Genomic DNA, 22,662 nt, shown 5'->3' with positions numbered 1-22,662 from the left:
TATCTTTTTATTAGAAACTAAAGCAAAGGAGAAGAGGATAGACAAAATAGGTAATGAGATTAACTACAAGTGTAGGTTCTGTTTGCCTGCTGTGGGGTCTAGTGGTGGCTTGGCCATTTTTTGGAAGGATGGAGTTCAATTCAATATCCTAGGAGCAACGCAAAATCATGTGACAGGTAAAATTTTAAATTATCAAGATTTAAATTCCAGGTTTTTTACTCTTGTTTATGGGGAGCCAATCTCTAGCAACAGACTTCGGGTATGGAATGAGTTAAGGGATTTGGTTCCCATGATCCCTTGGCCTTGGGTCCTCATGGGAGATTTTAATGCTATTACATCATTACATGAAAAAGTAGGGGGTAACTCTTTTTTTAGTAAATGCACGATTGACTTTAATGCTTTTATAAATGACTTAGGTCTTCTTGACATGGGTAATAAAGGTCCAAAGTTTACTTGGTCAAATAATCATAGATTCAAAGATCATGTTCTTGAGAGGTTGGATAGAGTGCTTGCCACTCGTGACTGGCTTGAGATGCTCCCACATGCTTCTGTTAAGTCTGTTGTTTGTGCAACCTTTGATCATTTGGCTTTGAATATCATTTTGAAAGGTAATATAAGCAAGGTGTATAAACCTTTTAGTTTTTTAACATGTGGCTCAAAGATACTACTTACATTCCTACTATTGAAGAAGCATGGAAAGCTGCTAACCACATTAACCCTGATTGTAATTTTTTATCCAAGCTAACTAAAACTAGGATTAAGCTTAACAAATGGAATAAAGAAGTTTTTGGGAATGTGTTTTCCATCATAAGAAGGATTTAAAACAAGCTTTAATGACTTATGAAAAAAATCTCTAACTGACACCATATGTGAGGAGATAAGAAACCTTAAAAGCCAACTCAATGATTGGTTGGATAAGAAAGAAGATCTTTGGTGCCAAAAATCAGGTTCTCTCTGGCTGAAAGAACAAGGCAGGAATACCAAGTTCTTCCATACTTCTACTATTTATAGAAGGAGAAAAAATATCATTGATAAACTCAAAGATGATTATGGTACTTGGGTAGATGGCAGGGAGAAAGTAGGTAAGAACCATTAACTCTTTTTTCCAAGAGCTGTTTAATTCTGATAGGCCTGTGGCCAATGCCTCTATAAATTCCCTATTTTTACTCCTTGTATTACTGATCTTGAGAATCGTATGCTTACTAAGATACCCTCTGGGGAGGATATTTGGTTGGTGGTTAAGAAAATGGGTGCTCTAAAAGCCCCGGGACCTGATGGCTTCCAAGGGGGTTTTCTTTCAAACTTGTTGGGAAGTGGTTGGACCTGCTGTTGTTGACTGTGTTCAAGACTTTTTTAGCAATGGTGTTATAAATCCTAAGTTTAATGAAATGTTCATAGTTTTGATACCTAAAATTTCCTCTCCTGAGCATATTTCAAAATTTAGACCTATCAGTCTATGTAATTTTGTTTATAAAATTATTTCAAAACTACTAGCCAATAGGCTTACGTGTCACATCCATAAAATTGTTTCACCTTTTCAAGAAGCTTTTGTAAAAAGAAGGAATATAGGGGATACTATAGGATTAGCGAGTGAATTGTTTCATAATATGAAAAATATGTATAAGAATAAAGATGGGTGGGTAGCGTTAAAAATTGATATGGCCAAAGCTTATATATGATAGAGTAGAATGGTCTTTTCTTAATAATATTTTTGAAAAACTGGGTTTTAGTGAAAAATGAAGATCTCTTATAAATCAATGTTTATCTTCTGTCTCTTTCAAAGTGCTACTAAATGGATCTCCTTTGTATCAATTCTTTCCCCAGAGAGGACTGAGACAAGGAGATCCATTATCTCCTTATTTGTTTATTCTTATCTCTGAGGCTTTATCTAGGATGATAAATAAAGGTGAAAATGAAGATAAGATACATGGTATTAAGATTAGAAGATATGCTTCACCTATTGCTCATTTATTGTATGCTGATGATTTAATTCTTTTTACTAAAGGTTCTCTTAATGAAGCTGATACTCTTAAAAATATTTTGCATGAGTATTGTAAGGCATCTGGCCAAAAGATAAACTTTGACAAATCAAGTATTTTCTTCAGTAAAAATGTACATGTTAAACATATTTTGAGAAGGTTCTGGAAGATGAGAGAGTTTACAAATGAGGATAAATATCTTGGTGTGCCTATTTTACTTATTGATAGTAAAAAAGCTGATTTTGATTACCTTGTGGATAATGTACATAAAAAGATAAAAGGTTGGAGAGCTAGGCTCCTATCTCAAGCTGGAAGAACTGTTCTCATACAAGGTGTTGCCCAAACAACTCCTCTTTGTGCCATGACTTCATTCTCCCTCCCTGCATCTGTATGTGATAATATGGATAAAGTGTGTAGAGAGTTTTGGTGGCATGGACATGAGGAATCAAAAAGTATCCACATTATTGTAAGCCTAAGTCTCTAGGGGGATAAATTTTGTAAGCCTAAGTCTCTAGGGGGACTAGGTTTCAGAAAGTTCTCAGATATGAATAAGGCTCTCTTGGCTAAGCAAAGTTAGAGAGCCTTCAAAGACAAAAGCTCTATATGGTACCAAACTTTCAATTTTGCTTATGGTAGGAGAGGCATGGGATGGAAAAGAATAAAATCTATCCTCCAATGTTTCCTATTTTTGGAGAAGGGTAAATAAGAGTTTTGATCTTGTGAACAAAGTATAACGCCCCGATTTTCCAGACAATTGAATATTCAGATAAAAGAGCTCGATCCAAATATTCAACCATCTAATAAACCAAGACGTGAGCAGGTTTGACTCACATGAGTCCAAACTATAACTAAATTATAAAACCCCACTTTGAACATCGCGTTCAAAGAAATTTCGACAGAGTTTCCTCTGGATTTCTAACATTTCATAAATTTACAACTTTGTCCTAGCATGAAAATCAAATAATACACTTCCATTTATCATATTAAGACCTCAACCGTAAACCTAACTACTAAAGATATTGATTCGCGGGCACCGACTACTTAACCATCTCGACAAATGCGGTTAAATCAAGTAGGTGCAAATACCAAACAAATCTCAATACCAATAAAAGAATATTAATCCATACTATCCTACGCTAATCCCTGTCCTAGTTTCTAACTAATGGATTCATTATTAAAGACAATAAAGAAATACTAAATTATTACAAAACAACTTAAATGAATAAATTTATAAACAAGAAAGAGCTAAAAGAACCGCCTTAGCCAATCCGAAAAGCTTCACGTTAAATTGTTCTTAATTTACCCGTACGCCTTTTCTTGTCTTATGGGAGCACCTGTGAAGATACTCCAACGCTCAACGTTGGATACGTAGTCAATATATAATAATCCACTTGAAATGAAATTGAAACAAAAGACGAGGTTAACACATACCTTTAGCTGCTTAATACCACTTACCGTTTCCTTATTAAATCCTCGTAAGTACATTGATTAACATACTCTCAAGAAAAACATTAGCATTCAATATAATTCCATATATCCATGCATAACACGTCCAATATAATTTAGCCATAGTTTATCAATAATAAAACAGATTAAACACTCTACTTCTTTGTACAAGGGGTAGGGGTTTTCCTATGGAAGCGGGCCGAGCGGTGGCTGCCCACGCCCTTTTTAAGGGATCAAGCCAATCGTAGTTCTCCTAATGAGGTGTAAGGTTCTATGGGAATGGATTAAGCCATTTCCGATGAGGAAGGCGGTATGGGTTCCTCACTCATGTTCTAATTAGGTGACGTCACCTAATTAACCGATTCTCAACCTTGAATCAGTATTCTACCGGGTATGTCCCTTCACTTCTACTCATTCAAGTTTTTCCCGAACCCTCAGTCACCCGAACAAAATCTCAATACCAATAAAAGAATATTAATCCATACTGTCCTAACTAAATATAGTTACGCAAGTAAATCAAACAATACATTACGCGTGGCCTAGCCTTGGCCCTAGCGATATAGCATATAAGGGACTTGGATGCTGCCTAAAACGGACTAACACAGCCTGGTGATGGCCTAGTGCGGCCCGGTGATATGGCTCGACGCGACCTTGCTACGGCCTTGTTGCGGTCTGACAACGGCCTGATAGTTTGTTCGATCTTAATAACTTATATATATCTAAACTATATAAAATCTTAATCTGTTACAAACACCAGATACACAGAGTGTCGTGCTACTTATCGAACTTCACATAAACTCGAAATTTAGACAAAACAATGAATCGTGCCTCAAACTACCAACCCCCAGTTTCAAGGTTTGGACAAACAATCTTTCCAAATAAATTTCAGTAATAAAAGATGAATCCACTCACTTAGTTTACTATTAAACAATGACTTCCATTGCTAAAACGATTTAAATGAATCCACATCACATTCTCATAATTGATCTGAATAGTAGTACTCTAACAGCCTAAGAATCGACAATTCAGTAAAAAAAATTCCAAATCAAAACACGAAATTCTACTGAATAGAATCAGCTCTACCCCACTCACATTGAGATCGATCTCATGACAACTAATCAAATCAAAGATCAATCTAAACACAATTCAACTAAACATATCTAAATTATAGTTTTAAAACATCGAACCTGAGTTGAAGAAATGAACAAAATTGAATCGATGAAGAAGAAGTTTGTTTCCTTCACTTAGTTTATCAAAAAAACTCGGGCCTCACGTAATTCTGTTGTTGCGCTAGTACCCCCTTTTTTTTTCCATTGCATGCAACTCTCTTTAATCATAAGATACTAAAATAACTAAGTTAATCCCTTACGAACTTACCTTCGATATACCTAACACGGTGGCTCAAAGTGAGGGCGAGAGATCCCCTATTCTTAGAGAGAGAGAGTCATCCCAAAAAAATCTTCCAAAATCGATAACCAACGATTTTTTTTTCCCCAAAGCGGGAGGTGTTTTGCTTCTCCCTCCATAAGCTCCGTGATCGCTCTAACAAAACGGGCCCAAACATCTCTAGCCCACTCCCTAATCTCCTAGGTCCACTATACTTAACAGGCCCACTAACATAAAAGGTGGCCCAATAATATAGAGCAAGCCCAATAATTATCTAAACCCAATGGAATAACAAGCCCACTACAATAACCAGGCCCAATATAAAAATAACCATCAATGAAAAACCCCATATCAATTAATCAATCCCGCCAAATGATAAATGTTCAACCTTGCCATATACGTAATTACCTAGAGTGGCACTGAACTAACACGCAAAATGACTGGTTTACCTGTAGTTAAAATTCCGGGTCATTACACAAAGGGTCCATATGGACGATAGGAGATGGAGCTCATACTTCAGCCTTCTCTGACCTTGGCTGATGTTTCATGATAAAACTATCCTACTACAGGACTTGCACGCACCTGTGTGGGCTCAAAAATATTGGAAAATCAAACATCTTATGGCGACATATGGAACTGGGTGGAATGACCGATTAATAGATGAAGTTTTTGACCTTGTAGTGGCTGGGCTTATCAAAGGGACACATATCAAACCCCATGAAGGAGGGGATGATGAGTTAACTTGGTGGCCTGACTCTAAGGGTAAATTCTCTGTGAAATTTTCCCACAACATGCTAAAAGCTAAGGATTGGGAAGTTTGTGACTCAACTTTCCAACCTAAAACTATTAGAAGAATTTGGAGTGCAAAGGTAGTAGCTAGATAACAAGTGTTCATGTGCAAGATGAATATGAACATTTTGCCTACTAGATAGAAAATACAGAAGAGGATAAGGAATACATATACCATGTGTGGATTCTATTTTAGAAAGGAAGAAACCCATAAACATATTTTCTTTGAGTGTGACTGGGCTAAAGCTCTGTGGTTTGCTTCACCACTAGGGTTAAGAATAGAGGTTTATCATGGATGGAGTTCAAAGAGATGGGTGGATGAAATCATGGAATGGTGTGAAAACAAAGACACTAATATAGCAAACCTGGGGGTGTATGCTTGCACCTTGTTACAAGTTATGTGGGACAACATAAACTTAGAAAAGTTTGACAAAGGGGCTATGGATAGAGAGGCAATCCTAACCGGCACTAAAATCAAATGGGATAGAATACTCAAAGCCTTTGAAAGGAAAACTCTTAACCCTAGTTCTAATTCTGTCAATAGAAGTAGCAATAATCACACTAACATACAAGATATACCTTCTACAAGTGGTAATAATACTAATTTGGCTATTAGTAGGTGTCAACCAGCTCACTCAGTTGATTATGTAAATGTTAGGTTTAATGCGGCTTTCAATAAGAGGTCTCTGTCAGGTGCTGCTGCTGCCATGGCATGGAATGAGGAGGGATCTCTAGTAGCTGCTGCAGTAAGAAGATTTCAGGCAAAGTCAGCTGAAGAAAGTTAACATTTAGCAGCTGAGGTAGTAGTGCAGCTGGAAAAACATCTAGGGGTTGAAATTTTGTGTTTGAAGGCGATAACATCAATGTCATCAACAGCTTGAAGGCCCAGGAGTCTAGTTTGGCTTGATCAATACACAACATAGCTAAAGCCATTATTAGAGTTTCTAGTAAATTTAATTATTCATGTTTCAGTTGGTTAAGAAGATATTTTAATGGAGAGGCCCATGATCTTGCAAAATGGGCGTTTAGCTCATCTGATATGGATACTCTTACAAAATGTTGTTTGGACTCTAAGTGTATTCCTATATTATTATAATACTAGTGAATGCCCGTGCCAATCGGCACTCTAAACACATTGTTTTTGAACAACACCCCAAGAGAGACCATCTCTATGGTAGCATTGGATCGATAATATAACCATTTCCAACAGTTTTATACTTCATAATCATTTCATATGCATACTAAAGTGAGCTTAATTATTGCAATTCTATACATTTCATTTCTCACAAACCAACTCATTACACATACCTTTACACATTTATTAATTCAATACATATCAGAATGAGAATGATGAAAATAAAAGGAGAGAGTCTTCAATTAAAAGCATCATCATTTTTTTTTTAAAAAAAAATCAAAAAAATCCAGCAGAGTCTCCTTTGTATTTTCAACATTTCAAAAACCTAAATCCTGTCATAACCTGAAAATCAAACAATACAATTCTCATAGATCAACTATACCAAAATATATAACTTCATATTTATACATAACACAAATTACTTCTAAAACTAAAAGACAACTCATTAAACATTAAAGAAGACTTTGCATAAATTTTCACCTGGGGCTAATTCTAGTAACGAAGGGAAAAATAAAATAAAATAAATACTCCACGCCCACTGATCGAGTTCTTTATTTCTCTCATTCTCCCCTCTATGCATATTGTTCACACCATTCTACTACCATATGGATAAATGCGCCATGGAGCAAAGATTACAATCATGTTGCTGAAAAATTATGGCAATTTAACTTGGTACCTGCAAACAAACCATATACACATGATTTTTTTAGAATTGGTATATTTAGCATATTATTTACAAAAGAGATGGTTCTCAAAATAAAATAATCTCTATTCTTATTTTTAAGTATCCACGCTATCATAAAAAAAAAAAAAAAAAACTATCATAAAAACTTACATAGCATATATATGGATACAACATATTCTTTAATTTCTAAACCAATAAAAGTAATATTCTTTAATTTCTCACTTGCCTTTTCTCATTGGTATCGATGTCCTTAGAGAAGAACTTCTGGGTATAACGACATTTGTAGTACAATTTTTGCATTAGGTGGAAGAAAAATGGATATTCTTTTGAAGAAGTACATCTCGGACATGGCCACATAGAGTTGCCCATGACTGAAAACTGGTGTCCTCAAATCAATGCCAACATATTTCATCGACTGGGCTTTGCGACTTATTAATTGTCATGGCATAAGCTAGTCGAACAGGAATTGTCGTCTTGATAGTTTGAAAGGCAACTCTGCATTTGAGGGGAGCCGTAGATATTCTTGGGATGAGTACCGGATTTCCGGCTTTCTCTCCGGTCAAAATTTTGGCTTGAAGGACTTTACTTCGCACATTGAAGCACCATAAGTCGCGGTCCCATTGCAAAGGCCATCTTTAGGTGCTATGTTCCGAAAGCAACATTATAGGGCATCGAGGTTTTAACTTGAGATTGAAAGGTGGTAAGCTAGAAGGGTCGAGGGAGTTCAAACTCGGTGGGATAGTGAGCCCCACTTGGATTATCAATATCATTTTCGATGATTTTATCTGCAGCCAAATACTCAAAGGCTTCACCAGGGAACAAATTCAGTGCAACCTCATTAATTGCACTCACATCATCATTACGGGCAGCAAGAATAGTACGATCAGTTAAGAAATTTGGAGACGGTGTGTCCATAACATCCAATTGGGGATAGACAGAGAAAATGAGTTCTTGGATATTGGTACACTTGCGTATTCCATTCTGCAATTGTACGCATTCTTTGGGATTCGAACCAATCTAAATGAATCAAAGCAAAAAATGAATTCATTAGTTTTTAAAATAGTTCGTTTATATATGGAACTAATGGAGAAAAAAACATTCTAATTAGAAGGCATTAGTAGCACACCTCCAACAAAAAATCGGCGAATTCGACATTCTCGGACTCCGCCATTTCAAGCCGCATGTTACGTACCAAGTGCAAAACTTCTAAATAACTCCAAAGGAAAGAGCGTCAGAAGTGATGCACCAACAAATTGCTCTCTCTCGCCTAACGGTATAACAGGCAGTGTTTGTCGAAAATCACCACCAAGAACTGTAGTGATACCACCAAATATCTTCTTGTTTCCACAAATATCTTGAAGTGTTCTATCCACAGCCTCAACACAGTATCTATATTGCATGGGCACCTCGTCCCAAACAATTAGTTTTGTCACTTTAAATAGGTCAGCAAGGTCAGAATGTTTAGTGAAGCCGCAAAAAGTGGTATCCATCACATCAATTGGAATTTTAAATGTAGAATGAGCGGGCCCACCCGCATAATAACAGAGATGCAATTCCGATGATGCCACCATGATGACAATAAGACCCATCTTTGCGGCGGGCCTTTGCAATTGTATTATACAAAAAGTTTTCCTGCTGTACCAGTTTTGCTCCATTCAAAAAGAAAAGTTTGCTCTTGTCACCAAATCTTGAATCATCCGCGGTGATTATAAGCATGAAGTTGTTCGTCATTAAGGCGACTAACATCAACTGCAGACCTCTTCTCCTATGCCTTCATCTTTGAAGTTGGCGTTGCTCCCAAATGAGCCTATTGCCAACAATTTTTCTCCAATCCTCTTTTGGCTTTGGCATGGGCGGAAATTTTCCAATGTCTTCCCGTGATTCTAAAAGGACTTGTTCCACCGGATATAAGCCGTAATCGTTATTTGCTCATCGGTTGGATCCGGGATGCCGTGCTTTGTTGAAGCCGGTGTCCAAGATCATCACATATACTTTCGATGCAAATTTGCTCCAAAGTAGATCCGGGTCGTAACGGATGACACTCTAAAAGAATTACACAAAACAACCTCAGTAGTTGATATCCGGTTTTCATAATATCGCCGCCTCTTCTAGGCATTGTATCCACTCATCATCGACTTCCAACAGCCCACGGGCAATACATGCTTCTTTGTATGTGCCGTATTATACGGTATCACCGACTTTATAAAGATATGCAAAGGAGGTAGGCCCTTTACAATGATAAGTAGCAAAGCGTAGATAAAACCTCTCCCCGCATTAGGGCTTGCAAAATACATCCTACCAATGGAAGGTCCCTGAGTCCTAGGAGTCCACTCTTGAGAGTCTTTGTGAAAAACATAGTGTCTTGGAAATTCTTGATAGGTAAATGCTCGTGCATTTGGATCTTCAGCACAACACTTAAAGAAAGAAAGTCGGTGTTGAGGTTTGGTCTCAGCGGCTCGGGCAAGAATTGCATCCATGGGCTCTTTGCTATTGAAAACAACCCTATGCATGCCTTCCAAATGAAGCACCAATCGTTGGACACTTGGAAACTCTGTATGCATTGGATTCTGAAATAGATGCCATGCAGCTTCTGTTGGTCCAATGTACCTTGCATCGATATATTCTGAATCTCATCATTTGTTCCGCCGCCACCACATTTGCTTTGTCATAGCCTTTGTAGATGTACTTGTTAATATATTTAACAGCTTGACACGATGCACAAACTTCAACATTGATATGGCAATCAAACATTTCGCATGAGATATGCATTGTAGGGAACAACATCTCCATTATCAACTTTAACCATTTTATTCTTCCTCTTCACAAAATATTTCTTGCCAGTGTCGCGCCTTCGGTAAATGGAGTACCCTTTTTTATCCATAATTGTTTCCTCCACAAACTCTTTTGGATAGGCTTTGGTGCATCGACCATTTTCCATACATGAAGCACTCGGATCTCGATCACCACAGGGGCCATGAACCATGCACTTCTTCACTGTTTCAAACAATGCGGGGGGGTGGGTGTCGGGTCCGGGAATTCGGCACATACAAATTTATCCACTTGCTCACTGTTTCGGATCTTGTCATCATGCGCGAGAAATAAAAGGCAATGCATGTGTGGAAGACCGCGCTTCTGAAATTCAATGGTATAGACATATGCAACCACCCGGCCGAAGATATCATTCTTCAAGATTTCTTTCATAATTGCTTTTCGTTTATTTCGAATACCCGTGCAACTATTTCAGCCGAAGTGTCGAAGTCCGGTGTTCCTTGGCGCATCTTTAATTTCCGCCAATTAGGGGTTTGCAGTCACCGTAAGAAAAATATCCGGGTGCTTATAGTGCGGGTGATAGCCATTGAATCCTGAAAAATCTCGTACATGTGCCTTGGACTTCCAACATGCGAGGAAGGCAAAATTAACCGTTGCCAATTTGATCGGGACTTAATCCCTCAAGTGCAACATCTGTCAAGCACTTGTACACATCCGAACGGATGGTGTCTTGATTTAGTCTAATGTATCGCAGACGGTTCTGTTCATATGCAGCCCAAGCATCAACCAAAAATTCATGCAACAATTTACACCCTAGCAAGATGGATGAGTACTCTGTGGGTCGTTCAAACAAACGGTAGGCGTAATATAATAATTGAGTGAGTCTTGCATTGCTTGGAGCATTTCTCTTGACGTCCCACAACTTCAAATCAGGTGACCAACCCAAATCCCCATAAGGAAACAAAAGAACATAATGCAAAGGCAAATAAGCGGGATGACATTCGCTTATCCGTTCCAACTCATGCCCTCCTCTCAAGCGAAGTACAATATCACGCATGGCATCAACCTTACTCCCATCTCCAAGCAATATCATCGCGATCTCATCGGTTTGTCGGAAGATTGTACCTTCGCTCTATCGAAGCGGATCATAGTGTAGATGGACCGAACATTGTTATTCTCGAAGCATTTTCAGTTAAAACCTCAAATGCTTTCTTATAGATATCACAAAACTTGTAGGTCCTGCGGAAGAGTTTCTTGTACAGTTTTCAACACTTCTCTTGACAAATTCGGGTTTGCGATTGTGGCGGTGATCCAAAGCAGCTAGGGGATCATAAATATAAAGTTGCTAAAACTTAGGTTCCATCCCGGATCAGGCAACAATGAACCGATTTGGTTTTGAACTCCCCCATGGACGGTGAATGAGGTTGGACCACGCCCATGTAAACACGATCGTTAAAATTTGCAACCAAGACGGTAAAGGCATTACACACATTGTATTGTCGAATCTGCTCACGGAATAATCTTGCACGTTTATTAGATCCTTGAATAAAGATTTAAGTGCGGAGGCAAGTGGAGAAAGAAGCGGTAGCTTAACTTTTCCTTTGTAAATGACAAGTTCCAAATAAAGGTCGGTTTGCTTTGATTTTGATAAGCTATTCATCTTTCCAATGAAGGGCCGAACAAAATGGACAGAGAACATCCATCTTTCCCAGAAAGTGGCGGTGATTTGGAACAGGAAGCACATGGCCTCTATGAGGATTAAGAATTTCTTCTTCACTTTCATCAAATCCAGTCATATCATGATCACTGCAAAAATAGACCTATGATATATCACACTTTACGGTATGTTAAAACCTAACAAAAGAATGAGAATTTAAGCACTTGACTTACATAGTGTTATCCTCACAACTTTGCATTGTGACATCTTCCGTGATAGATGAAGAGGACCCAACTTCATTGACGTTGACCTCGTCTTCTTAAAGGAATCGATATGTAATCGGACATAACGCGTCTTTTTCCTCCGTCTTCGATTTTGTTGTGCTATAGTCCTTTGATCGATATCTTTTTCTCTTCGAAGACGTTGTGCAATAGATCTCCGATTAGGAGGTGCAATAGAGTTTTGACTGGGAGGCACAATAGATAAGAGATTGGGAGGCGCAATAGATCTTCGATTATGAGAAATAACAGATAACACATTAGGAGCTGTGGGAGATCGTCGATTAGGAGGCACAACAGATAACCTATTAAGAGCCGTAGGAGAGCTTCGATTAGGAGGCACGACAGATAACCTATTAAGAGCTGCGGGAGATTTTCGATTAGAAGGCACAACAGATAACCTATTCGGAGCCGCATTAGATCTTCGATTAGGAGGCACAACAAATAAAATATTGGGAGTCGCAGTTGATCTTCGATTAGGAGGCACATATACCAGATTAGGAGACACAACATTTCTTCGATGTGGAGGTACATATACCAGATTGGGAGGTTCTGCTATGGAATTGTCTGGGTGAACTAACGATTCCCTTCCTCTCTCTTCAATGCGCTCTTTAACCATGATTGCCTAGGAAGCGTCAATTCGCAAAAATTTGGAAACACGCAAAGTTAAAGAATCAAAACGGAGCTCTAATCAAAGAGTACAACGAAGACTCAAAGCAGTAAATAGTAGAACACCTAATTGAAAAGCACTGAAATACATTAACTTTCAGATATATTTAGGAATTAACATAGAAAATTCTAATTCAATTAAGTCTTTTTTTCAGCTTTTAATTAAGAAGTAAGAAGAGTTCGTTAGTTTATTTACATTCTCCACTATTTCATCAAAAACATGCAAATTGCATTAATAACAGGAAGTGGATTCTCCACTATCGATGTAAATATAAAAAAAGGAAACCAACCAGCAATGCTCGTAGACTTTTCCCACTAAAGTAAGACCACCAGTGGAACGAAGTAAGAAATTGCCTTCACTTACTTCTGAACGGTCAATTTAAATAAAATCACTTCCTATTAAATAAAAGGACTCTCCACTTCCTATTTTGAAATTATAACAAATTGGCAAGAGTTTGAGTTGTCGAAATATATCTAGGAATTAACAAAGAAAATTCTAATTCTAATTAAGTCTACATTTTAACCATCTATTCTCCACTACCGATATATATCTAGGAATTAACAAAGAAAATTCTAATTCTAATTAAGTCTACATTTTAACTTCTGTCATTCTCCACTATCGATGGTAAAAAAAGGAATTCGAAAGTAACCCCATTAAACGCTCTAGTAACGACACAAGCACAAAGTTAAAAAAAAAATAGCACACCAGCACAAAGTAACGACACCAGCACAAAGTTAACAAATACCCATTTCTTAATTAAAAAAGAAAAAACAAATAAGCTAGGGGGTTCAATAAAATTCGAAAAGAAAAATTCAAATAAGCTAGAGGGTTCAATAAATTTCACCTTAAAATCATAAACGACAAAATACTTTTGGATCAAGGAATAGCAACGATGGCGCTTCTTCGATCTCTCGGAAGTTGTCTCCACCTCCAGCAAGCAACGACGCCAGCACAAAGCTATAAAATAGTACACATTTCTTTGATATCACGTCTATCCTCCTTTAGCAGTGCATTGTCTGCCTCCTGCCACTCTCCTAGCATCCCGCTAATGTAGCCGGTCAAGTGGTGCTTTACGGGTGACAATGACCCGGGTAAGTAGTGGAGTCGACTATGTTTTAAGAAGATTAGAGTAAAAAAACCCAAACTCTCGTTGTTCTCTTGGCTCGAACCCGAAAAGCCGAAAAAACAAAACACACTCGGACCGTTAATTTTGTAGAAACAGGATCCGGGATGCTACAAAGAAACCCAAACTAACAGTGACGAACTCATTTGTAAATAACAGATTCCTTCAAAGGCAACTCATTTGTAACAACATGAAAACTTATATTCCTTCAAGGCAACTCATTTGTAACAACAGATTCCTTCAAGGTGCATTCCTACTCTCACTTACTCCAATAGAATGACTCATAACAACGGGATTCCTTCAAAGGCATAAGAAGACATTCCTTTTTTTCTCGTGTGAAATCGGTTTGCAGAGAGAGCCTAGTGGCCTTGATCGGTCTAGTTCCTACCGCTTTTTACTGCTTTCCTTCCTTCGGCCAATGCTTCGGATGTCGCCTTTATCGCCTCTAGGAATGAATGGCGGACGAATCGCGCACTCGCCGCTTCCTATTCTTATGCCTAATAGTGAATAAGTGTGGATTTACCTTGGGAAACCGGTTGCTAGTCATCTAGTAGAGGGCGTTGAGTCTATCCGAAAGCTGACTAAGCAAATAATATTCTCAGAAAAAAGCAAGCCAAGCTAAGCTTAAGCTACTCTGATTTGAAGGGATTTTGGGATTTTTGAATAAGGGGAGTTCGAAAGTGCTTTCGAAGATGAGCAGAGAAATGGTATAAAACCCAGCCAGAGAAATGGTATAAACCCCCAATGATGATGAGGTGAGAAGATATTCTTTGGTAAAAAAAACCGAAACTAATGTTTTTTTTGGGCTCGAACCCGTGCCGTTAGATTTTGTTAGAAATGATCTGGGCCGTTCCTTATTATAGTTTTGTCCTGTAGTGGGAAAAAAAATAACCCTATCTTATTAGATAGATATATATGTCAAGTATTTAAGCGAAATAAAAAATGATTTTTTTTTTTTGCTCTATTTTTGGCATTGAATGACTTTGAATTGCTAAAAAAAATTCACAGAAATTGGTTTATTGATCTAATATAGCACAAAAATTGCACATGACCGAGCACAACTTCAAAATGTCTACCGTTATTGCATTTGATCGAGCACAACATCAAAATGTCTAACCAAAAACATAATTTTCTTGGCATGTATAACTTCTGAGAAATTGGTTAATGGCATACCTTGAACGTCAATGAGACGAACGACTGTAAGATCTTAATGGTATGGTATTATTCAATTGACAATTTTGTAAATCCACTTATGTCGGAGACATGGGCAATTTCTAGTAAATAGAAAAAAACTAAATATTAAGTCAATGTCTCCATGATTCCTCAATTTGCCAACAATCTCAAACTTTCACAACCCTTGGGTCAAACTACACTCCAAAAAACAATGTTCAATGATTTGTCATCTAGTTTGCAAATACGACAATTTAAATTGTGTTGTTATTCTTTTACCACACAAAATAAAAAAAAAATCATGAATAGTGACCACTATATATATATACACACACACACTAGAAAGTAGACCCGTGCATACACACCAATTAATCTATCTACTATAACAAATGAAAGAGGTATCTTACTATAGAATACTTGACGGCTAGGATTTGTCTAGGGGAAAGACAAAGAAATGACGGTAGAGATCTCACCACATCATACCAACACCACAGCATGCTTTCCACACTGGGTTCATACTAATGGGAATAAGAAAACAAAAAAACATAATGGATCAACTACTTTCCACAAGTCTCTCTCTCTCTAAAAACTCATGCAATCTCATTTTTCTAATACCCTCCAAAAAAATTCCGTCACTCTCCCAAACCATTTTTCAGGCGGTGCCCTCCCTTAATTATTTTTTTCTTCTTCTTGAAAGAGGTCTTACTGTAGAATACTTGATGGTTGGGATTTGTCTAGGGGAAAGACAAAGAAACGACAGTAGAGATCTCACCACAGCATACCAACCCCACCACAACATGTTTTCCATGCTGGGATCGAACTAATGTGAAGAAGAAAACGCTAATGGACAAAAAAAAAAAAAGAAAAATGGACCAACTGTTTTTCACAAGTCTCTCTCCCTAAAAACTCATGCAATCTCATTTTTCTAAAGCCCTCCCAAAAAAAATGTCTCTCTCCCAAACCATTTTTTAGGTGCCCTCCCCAAATTGTTTTCTTCTATTTTCTTCTCACAAGCTCAACAAAATAAGGATTAAAATTTATACTTTTGCTATATATATTTTTTCGTCTTTTTGGTGTGGTTGCAAGTTTGGGAAGTTTTAAATCTATACAAATTTGGTCGTATATTTGAAGGGCACAAATGTTTTTTTTTTTATAGAAGAAGAGCACAAATTTTGTTAAGATTTGTATAACTTATTAAGACTACTACTGATTTTTTTTTTTTTAGGTCTTTAATGTAGTTTATTTAATTTCGTTGTTTCTAATCTTTGTTTTCGTTTGATTTTCAGATGCAAAGAATACCATGACACAACCTTTAAATGTACTTGAAATTTGTTGTAGATTTTATAGTTTTGCTAGCTATTTTGTTAATTTGGTGTTGTTGTGGGTTTTGAAATGTTTAACTACTTTATGCATTAGCTTCCACTTACACCACTCTGTGGATCAAATATGACAATTGATTTGTGATGAAGATGCATTTTTTTCTTATTATTTCATATTTGTTTACAAATACGTCATGTAGATTGTGTAGAAATCTAATGAGGATTTTCCATTTTTTTAGTGGATCAGATATAACAACTACTTTGTCATCAATAATTCTGATTGACATTAATTATGGAACAACATAATGTTGTCATTATTGGGAATTCACTTAAAACAAGCAAATCTCTAGGTTATTTTGCATTGTGATGATTTTTGTTTTAATTTTCCTTTATTATTATTTTTTTTAAATTGAATAATTTTGTGGAGTAGTCAAGATTGGCCTCTCATCTCTTAGTGTCACATACATAATAGATTCGTGGGCTGCAAGTGAACATAATCGCTTGCATTTTCTGAGTAATCGCCATTACACCGTTCATGTAGAAATGTATAAAGATATGACAAATATTGCAGCATGCAGATTAAATCCAAGTCAAGTTATTTTGCATTGTGATTTTTGTTTTAATTATGTTATATATATATATATATATATATATATATATATATATAATTGAATAATTTTGTGTTGTATGCAAGATTGGTCTCTCATCTTTTTATGCCACATACATAGTAGATTCGTGGGCAACCAAATGAACAGAATCGCTTGCGTTTTCTGAGAAGTCATCAGTACACCGGTACCATTCTTGTAGAAATGTGTAATAAAGATTTGATAGATATTGCAACAGACAGTTTAGATCCAAGTCAAGTTGGACAACGTATTATATATTCTGCCACAACCAAAATTAGTTGCCCGTGTTTTTCTTTGGTAGAAATGGAAAGCAATAATAAATGAAATCATGGAGGATGGTATCTTACGGCGAGCAATTGTATAAGGTGATCTTGGACATACCCATAAAAACACTCCCGTACTCCATAACTAACATAAGTTTTTCTCTACCCCAATAATTGTCTAAATCCAATAATATCGAGTAGGGCCACACGGACCTATTTTTTAGACCTATTATTACGACTCACTATTTGGATAACGTTGGTTTGCATTGCAATACACACGGACACGTATCTCTATGTAAATCAATGATTATGACTTTTGACACATTAGTAGGTCCAAATAAGTAGGTCAGTCTAGTATTTCCCAATAATATCTCTTAAATTAATTTGGAGTATTTCCAATAAGGGTATGAGAATTAAAAATAATAATAATAATAATAATAATAATAATAATAATAACGACACTTCTATTTGGTACCCTTTTTATTTGTGAAAGTTTATTTTCACATTCTTCTTTATCCCTCGCTGTATCTTCTAAAAAAAAAAAAAAAAAACTTTCCAGCCATGCAAACACAGATTTAGTCCCATGCTTATAAACTTGAACTTGTTTTTAAATTACGAAGTCATCTCCTTTAGTGTTTCTAACTTTTGTCTTGTAACAACTCGGACCAACTCTGTAATGAATTCGGAATTGGGTCTGTTGAGCTTTAATTGGTTGTCTGTTTGGCTTTCAGCACCATAGTTGTTTGATGAAATGCCGTATTGAGGGGGAAAGTCGTGTGGCTGATTTCGTGGGCGCAAAGTTGTGAAGCCTATGGAAGTGCAAGTCTTCTGTTTTGATGTGGTTAGGCTAGGAGAATGGAAATTCGAATTTGGCGTGGTGAAGTTAATCTTGTTTGGTTGTTTGGCTTGGAACAATTGATGTTCTTTGTTGTTGGGTTATAGATTATACTCTCTGGGTGCTTGTTATGAAAAGTGCTCATATGTTTTCGTAAGCTAGCAGTTTTCGACGTGTACGAAAACATAGGATGGTAATTCTGTGATCTCTCAGTAACTCCAAATGGTTTACAGGTGTGTGTGGACATTTTCCTTACGACCCAGACTTATGAGGACATTGCTTCCATCTCCGTTATCCCAAGCACTACTGGCAGACAAGTACTCTTTTACTCTGCACTATTTGTTAATATTCACAAATTGAAATGAATATGCAAATACTACTTTAATGTGTATGGTTGGAGACTTGTGGTCCAAATATGATTCTCGTTAGATGTGAGTCTGCTGTAAGTCTGACTTAAGGTATAAATATTATGTTCTACACTTCTATTACATTCAAGACTTGCTCATATTTCTCTGTAGGGCTCTTTTTCCTAGTAAAAATTTGAACTAATCCAACAAGGGTTCCGTGTCTAAAGTCTTTATTGTATAGACATTTCGTTAAGAAAGGCATAGATATGAAGTGGATTAGGCACCATTGTCCAAGCTGGATCCTAATCCAAATGCGTTTAAGTATGTTTGGTTTGAATGTGTGCTTGGTTTAAATGTGTATCTTCTCTGATACAAGGTGTGACTAATACAAGTCAATTTCCTTGAAGTGGGTTATAGTCTTCTTTTCACGTTAGTCTCCTTGAGTGCTTGTGTCTGAAAGTTGTTTTGAGAATAATCACCTATTTGCACCTATTTGAAAGTGAAAAATCAGTTATTTGTCGAGATGATCAGGAGGAAAACATGTCGTATCTTAACCCTCTCTCTCCTTTTTATTTACTCGAGTTTAATTGGCTTTTTGTTTCTAGTTAGTGCCCAACATGGTGACTCCTGCTTCTGATGCCAAGAAGGTAGCCCCAGAGGTCATTGTTAAATACACAGTGCGTGCCTTGCAGCGAACAATGCCCCCAACTATTCCTGCAGTGGTGTTCTTGTCAGGTGGACAGAGTGAAGAGCAAGCCACAGTTAACCTTAATGCAATGAACTAGCTCAAAGGAAAGAAGCCATGGTCACTCTCATTCTCCTTTGGACGTGCTCTCCAGCAGAGTACTCTCAAGGCATGGTCTGGAAAAGAGGAAAATGTGGAGAAGGCGCAGGCTGCCTTCCTTACAAGGTGTAAGGCGAACTCATAAGCCATATGCTATCCTAGCGATCTTTTACATGTTCTGGATCTCAACGGCTTTCCATTTGTTTAGCTAGGGTCAAATTCTTCAGAACGCCTGCAGGTCTAGTTGTTGTGCATATGATCTTAGTCCTATTCCACCTTTTTGGATGTTATTGGGCTACACAGTTTTTTGTTGCATGAAAGCTCGAATAAATAGAATCACGTGTATAAATTTTTTTTTCTTCACTTCATTATCTATCAAAGGAATTTTAAGGTCAGTTAGATTAGTAGTAGCAGAATTCTTGGCGAGTTCGCCGTTTGGCCTGATGAAGATGCATGGGAGTTTAAGCACCCCAGCATCTACTAGACCTTTAACACCAGCTTTTGTATCTTCAAAAGCCTTTAATTCCTTTAATCTATCATAGTCTAAGGTCATTTTTTCTTCTTCACAAGCAATTGATGAGTTAATAACTTAGACGATGAACGTGTCACAAGATATATATCATTACTGTTATATATAAGGGAGAGTGTTCCTTCTTTCTGTGGATAATAGTAGTTTGTTGACAATAGCTTTTATTGTTAGACATGTAAAATACGGAGGAAGATCGAGCTGATGGCGGGTCCGTATGGACCAAAACTTTGTCTTCTTGTTTTGTTGATAAGGAATACAGTTCAAAAATTCGACGCGTGTGATGCAAGTTTCTTTGCCATGTTAAAAGATAGAAATACATATTGGAAATCTAGATACAACATACATATACATTTTGTCATTTTGACAAATTTCTAGGTTCTAGAAGTCAAGGTTAATTGCAATTAAAGATTTGTTCAAAACTTCAAATAGTTTTTTTTTTTTTTTTTTCCTTTTGATAAATCGCAGTTTGTGCAAATAGCTTCTCTGTCCATTTCTATTTCTTTTTAATCATCCATGTAGGCCGCCGAATTTTCATTTACTTGTATATAGAGTCTTAATAGAGATGAGGCCTGATTCTCTAAGTTGTGTCCCTTCAAAAAGTTACAGTGTGAGAATATATGAATCTAGCTATCATTTCTGAAAACTCATTCTAGATGTAGTAAATCTACCATATTGTGAAGATCCTAGCCGATTTGGGTGTTTGCATGTGTATTGGTGAGATAAAAGAAGAGGTTATTGGAGAAGAGGAAGAAGAAGAAAACCGCTGTCTTTTTCTTCTAGTGAATATGAGCTATATTTAATAAATGACTTATTTTAGTCAATAAATATCTTGGGTACGCTTAATAAAAAAAATAATTTAATTAGAAAGCTATTTTATTTATTTATTTTAAAATTAGGGTAGGGAGTTTTTTTATGGGTGTGTCCAAGATCACCCATTGTATATGTATATACTATCAAGTTCTAGAAACAAGGCCAACCACACGTGCACACTCTCATCTTCTTTTGGCAGGCTGATAAATTAAATTCATGATGCTTAAATATTGTATACACAACGTTGGACTAAATTTGTATAAATATTGTGTAATCATGACTATGCCTTATACGTAATGGTATTAGACTTTTGTTTTATATATGGAGAATATTGTATGTTTTTTGTGCATTTTTAGATTTGTAGACATACTGACCTATAAAATGCAAGTTAAAATAGCAGTAGACATTTATTGATGATAAAAGCAGCAAAAAATATGAAGTACAGAAGAGAAAACATGACAAAAAAAAACATGCATCACACTTTGTATAGACGAAATAAGAAATATTATATATAGCTAAAGTGAAACAATGTGTATTTCTTTAATGATTTTGATAGGAGCAATTATTGATTTATCACCTATAGAGTTTGGTGAAAAGGAGAATGAAAATTCTCTGCCACATCCTTATAAGGATTTCATGTCCGTGCACTTGGAACTCATACAACTTGATGTTCTTAGGGATTATAATGTCCTAAAAATGATATTATAAAGTTACATTGAATTTTACCTCCCCAATTTTTTTTGTTTTTAGCATTAGCACAAGCCAATTTTAAAAAATATCAACTAATTACGACAATTATTTATTTAGCCGGCCGGGACTTGATTCTTAAAAAAAAAAATACTTGATTCTTGATTTAAACACCATTAAGATGAATGCTTACTCACAGGCCATCCATTGCTGGCAAAGTGGCATGCGCTTCTTTTTCTTCCATTTTCTTTTCACACTCTTACTATTTTATTAATTGAATGGTTACTTGTTATACGGTAAAAAAAAATAGTTGAATGCAATATTGGGGTTTGACATTGAATGACTTTGAATTGCTAAAAAAATTCACAGAAATTGGTTTATTTATCTAATATAGCACAAAAATTGCATATGACTGAGCACAACTTCAAAACATCTACCATTATTGCATTTGATCGAGCACAACTTCAAAACATCTAACCAAAAATATAATTTTCTTGGCATGTATAACTTCTAATCGAGAAATTGGTTAATGGCATACCTTGAACGTCAATGAGACGAACAAATGCAAGATCATAATGGTATGGTATTCAATTGACAATTTTGTAAATCCACCAATGTTAGAGACACGGGCAATTTCTAGTAAATAGAAAAAACTAAATATGAAGTCAATGTCTCGATGATTCCTCAATTTGCCGACAATCTCAAACAATCTCAGACTTCCACAACCCTTGGGTCAAACTACACTCCAAAGAACAATGTTCAATGATTTCTCATCTAGTTTGCAAATACGACAATTTAAATTGTGTTGTTATTCCTTTACCACACAAAATAAAAAATAAAAAATGATATTCATTTTGTACGAGGCAGTGAATTGGCTTGTTGGTCGGTAGTTGTGTCTAGTAATCTATTTGACAGATTGCCAAAGAACAAATCTAAAGCCACATCGGAGGTAAAGGAGGATTTTACTTTTATGGCAAAATAGATCATTTTGTTAACGACCAGGAACTAAAATAGTACAATCATTCGCTTTTAAGGCATGACTAGTCTAATGCACATCTAAACACCTTTAAAGGGGCGTGCCTGCGCTGTTAAGTCTGGCTTTAGCCGCCGTGACATAGAGGCTTTCACGAGCTAGCCTTCCACCGCGATACACTTTTGAACATCTGTGGATTTTAGTCTTCTAACCCTTTCGGCTGTGATTCCGTTTGTTCCATCCTACCAGAATACAACACGTGTTTTCTTAGCCACTCAAGCCTTTAAGCCGTCATTTTGTCATGATTTCCGTCCGTTGACTTTTTTGTCACTGTAAAATTTTCGAATTACAACACTAAAAAAAGGTGATTAAATTTGGTATAGGGATAGAAAAGTAAATAAG

The 22,662-nt window shown here is 36.5% G+C and overlaps 1 protein-coding gene and 1 long non-coding RNA gene across 2 annotated transcripts; one reads left to right on the top strand and one right to left on the bottom strand.

The window, feature by feature from the left end:
* Positions 1–10,835: 10,835 nt before the first annotated feature.
* LOC147523238 (uncharacterized) lies at positions 10,836–11,282 on the bottom strand. Its single transcript, XM_086570019.1, has one exon. The coding sequence runs from the start codon at positions 11,280–11,282 to the stop codon at positions 10,836–10,838; it is 447 nt and encodes a 148-aa protein (XP_086426145.1).
* A 4,535-nt stretch (positions 11,283–15,817) lies between these two features.
* Positions 15,818–19,656, top strand: LOC147523237 (uncharacterized). Its single transcript, XR_015215956.1, has 2 exons — positions 15,818–18,447; positions 19,083–19,656. It is a non-coding gene; the product is annotated as an uncharacterized LOC147523237 (long non-coding RNA).
* Positions 19,657–22,662: the final 3,006 nt, after the last annotated feature.

Source organism: Coptis chinensis, chromosome 1, assembly GCF_015680905.1.
Source record: "Coptis chinensis isolate HL-2020 chromosome 1, ASM1568090v1, whole genome shotgun sequence".
NCBI classification, from domain to species: Eukaryota; Viridiplantae; Streptophyta; class Magnoliopsida; order Ranunculales; family Ranunculaceae; genus Coptis; species Coptis chinensis.
Note: the sequence above shows the minus strand (reverse complement) of the source record. Positions and strands in the feature narration are given on the sequence as shown.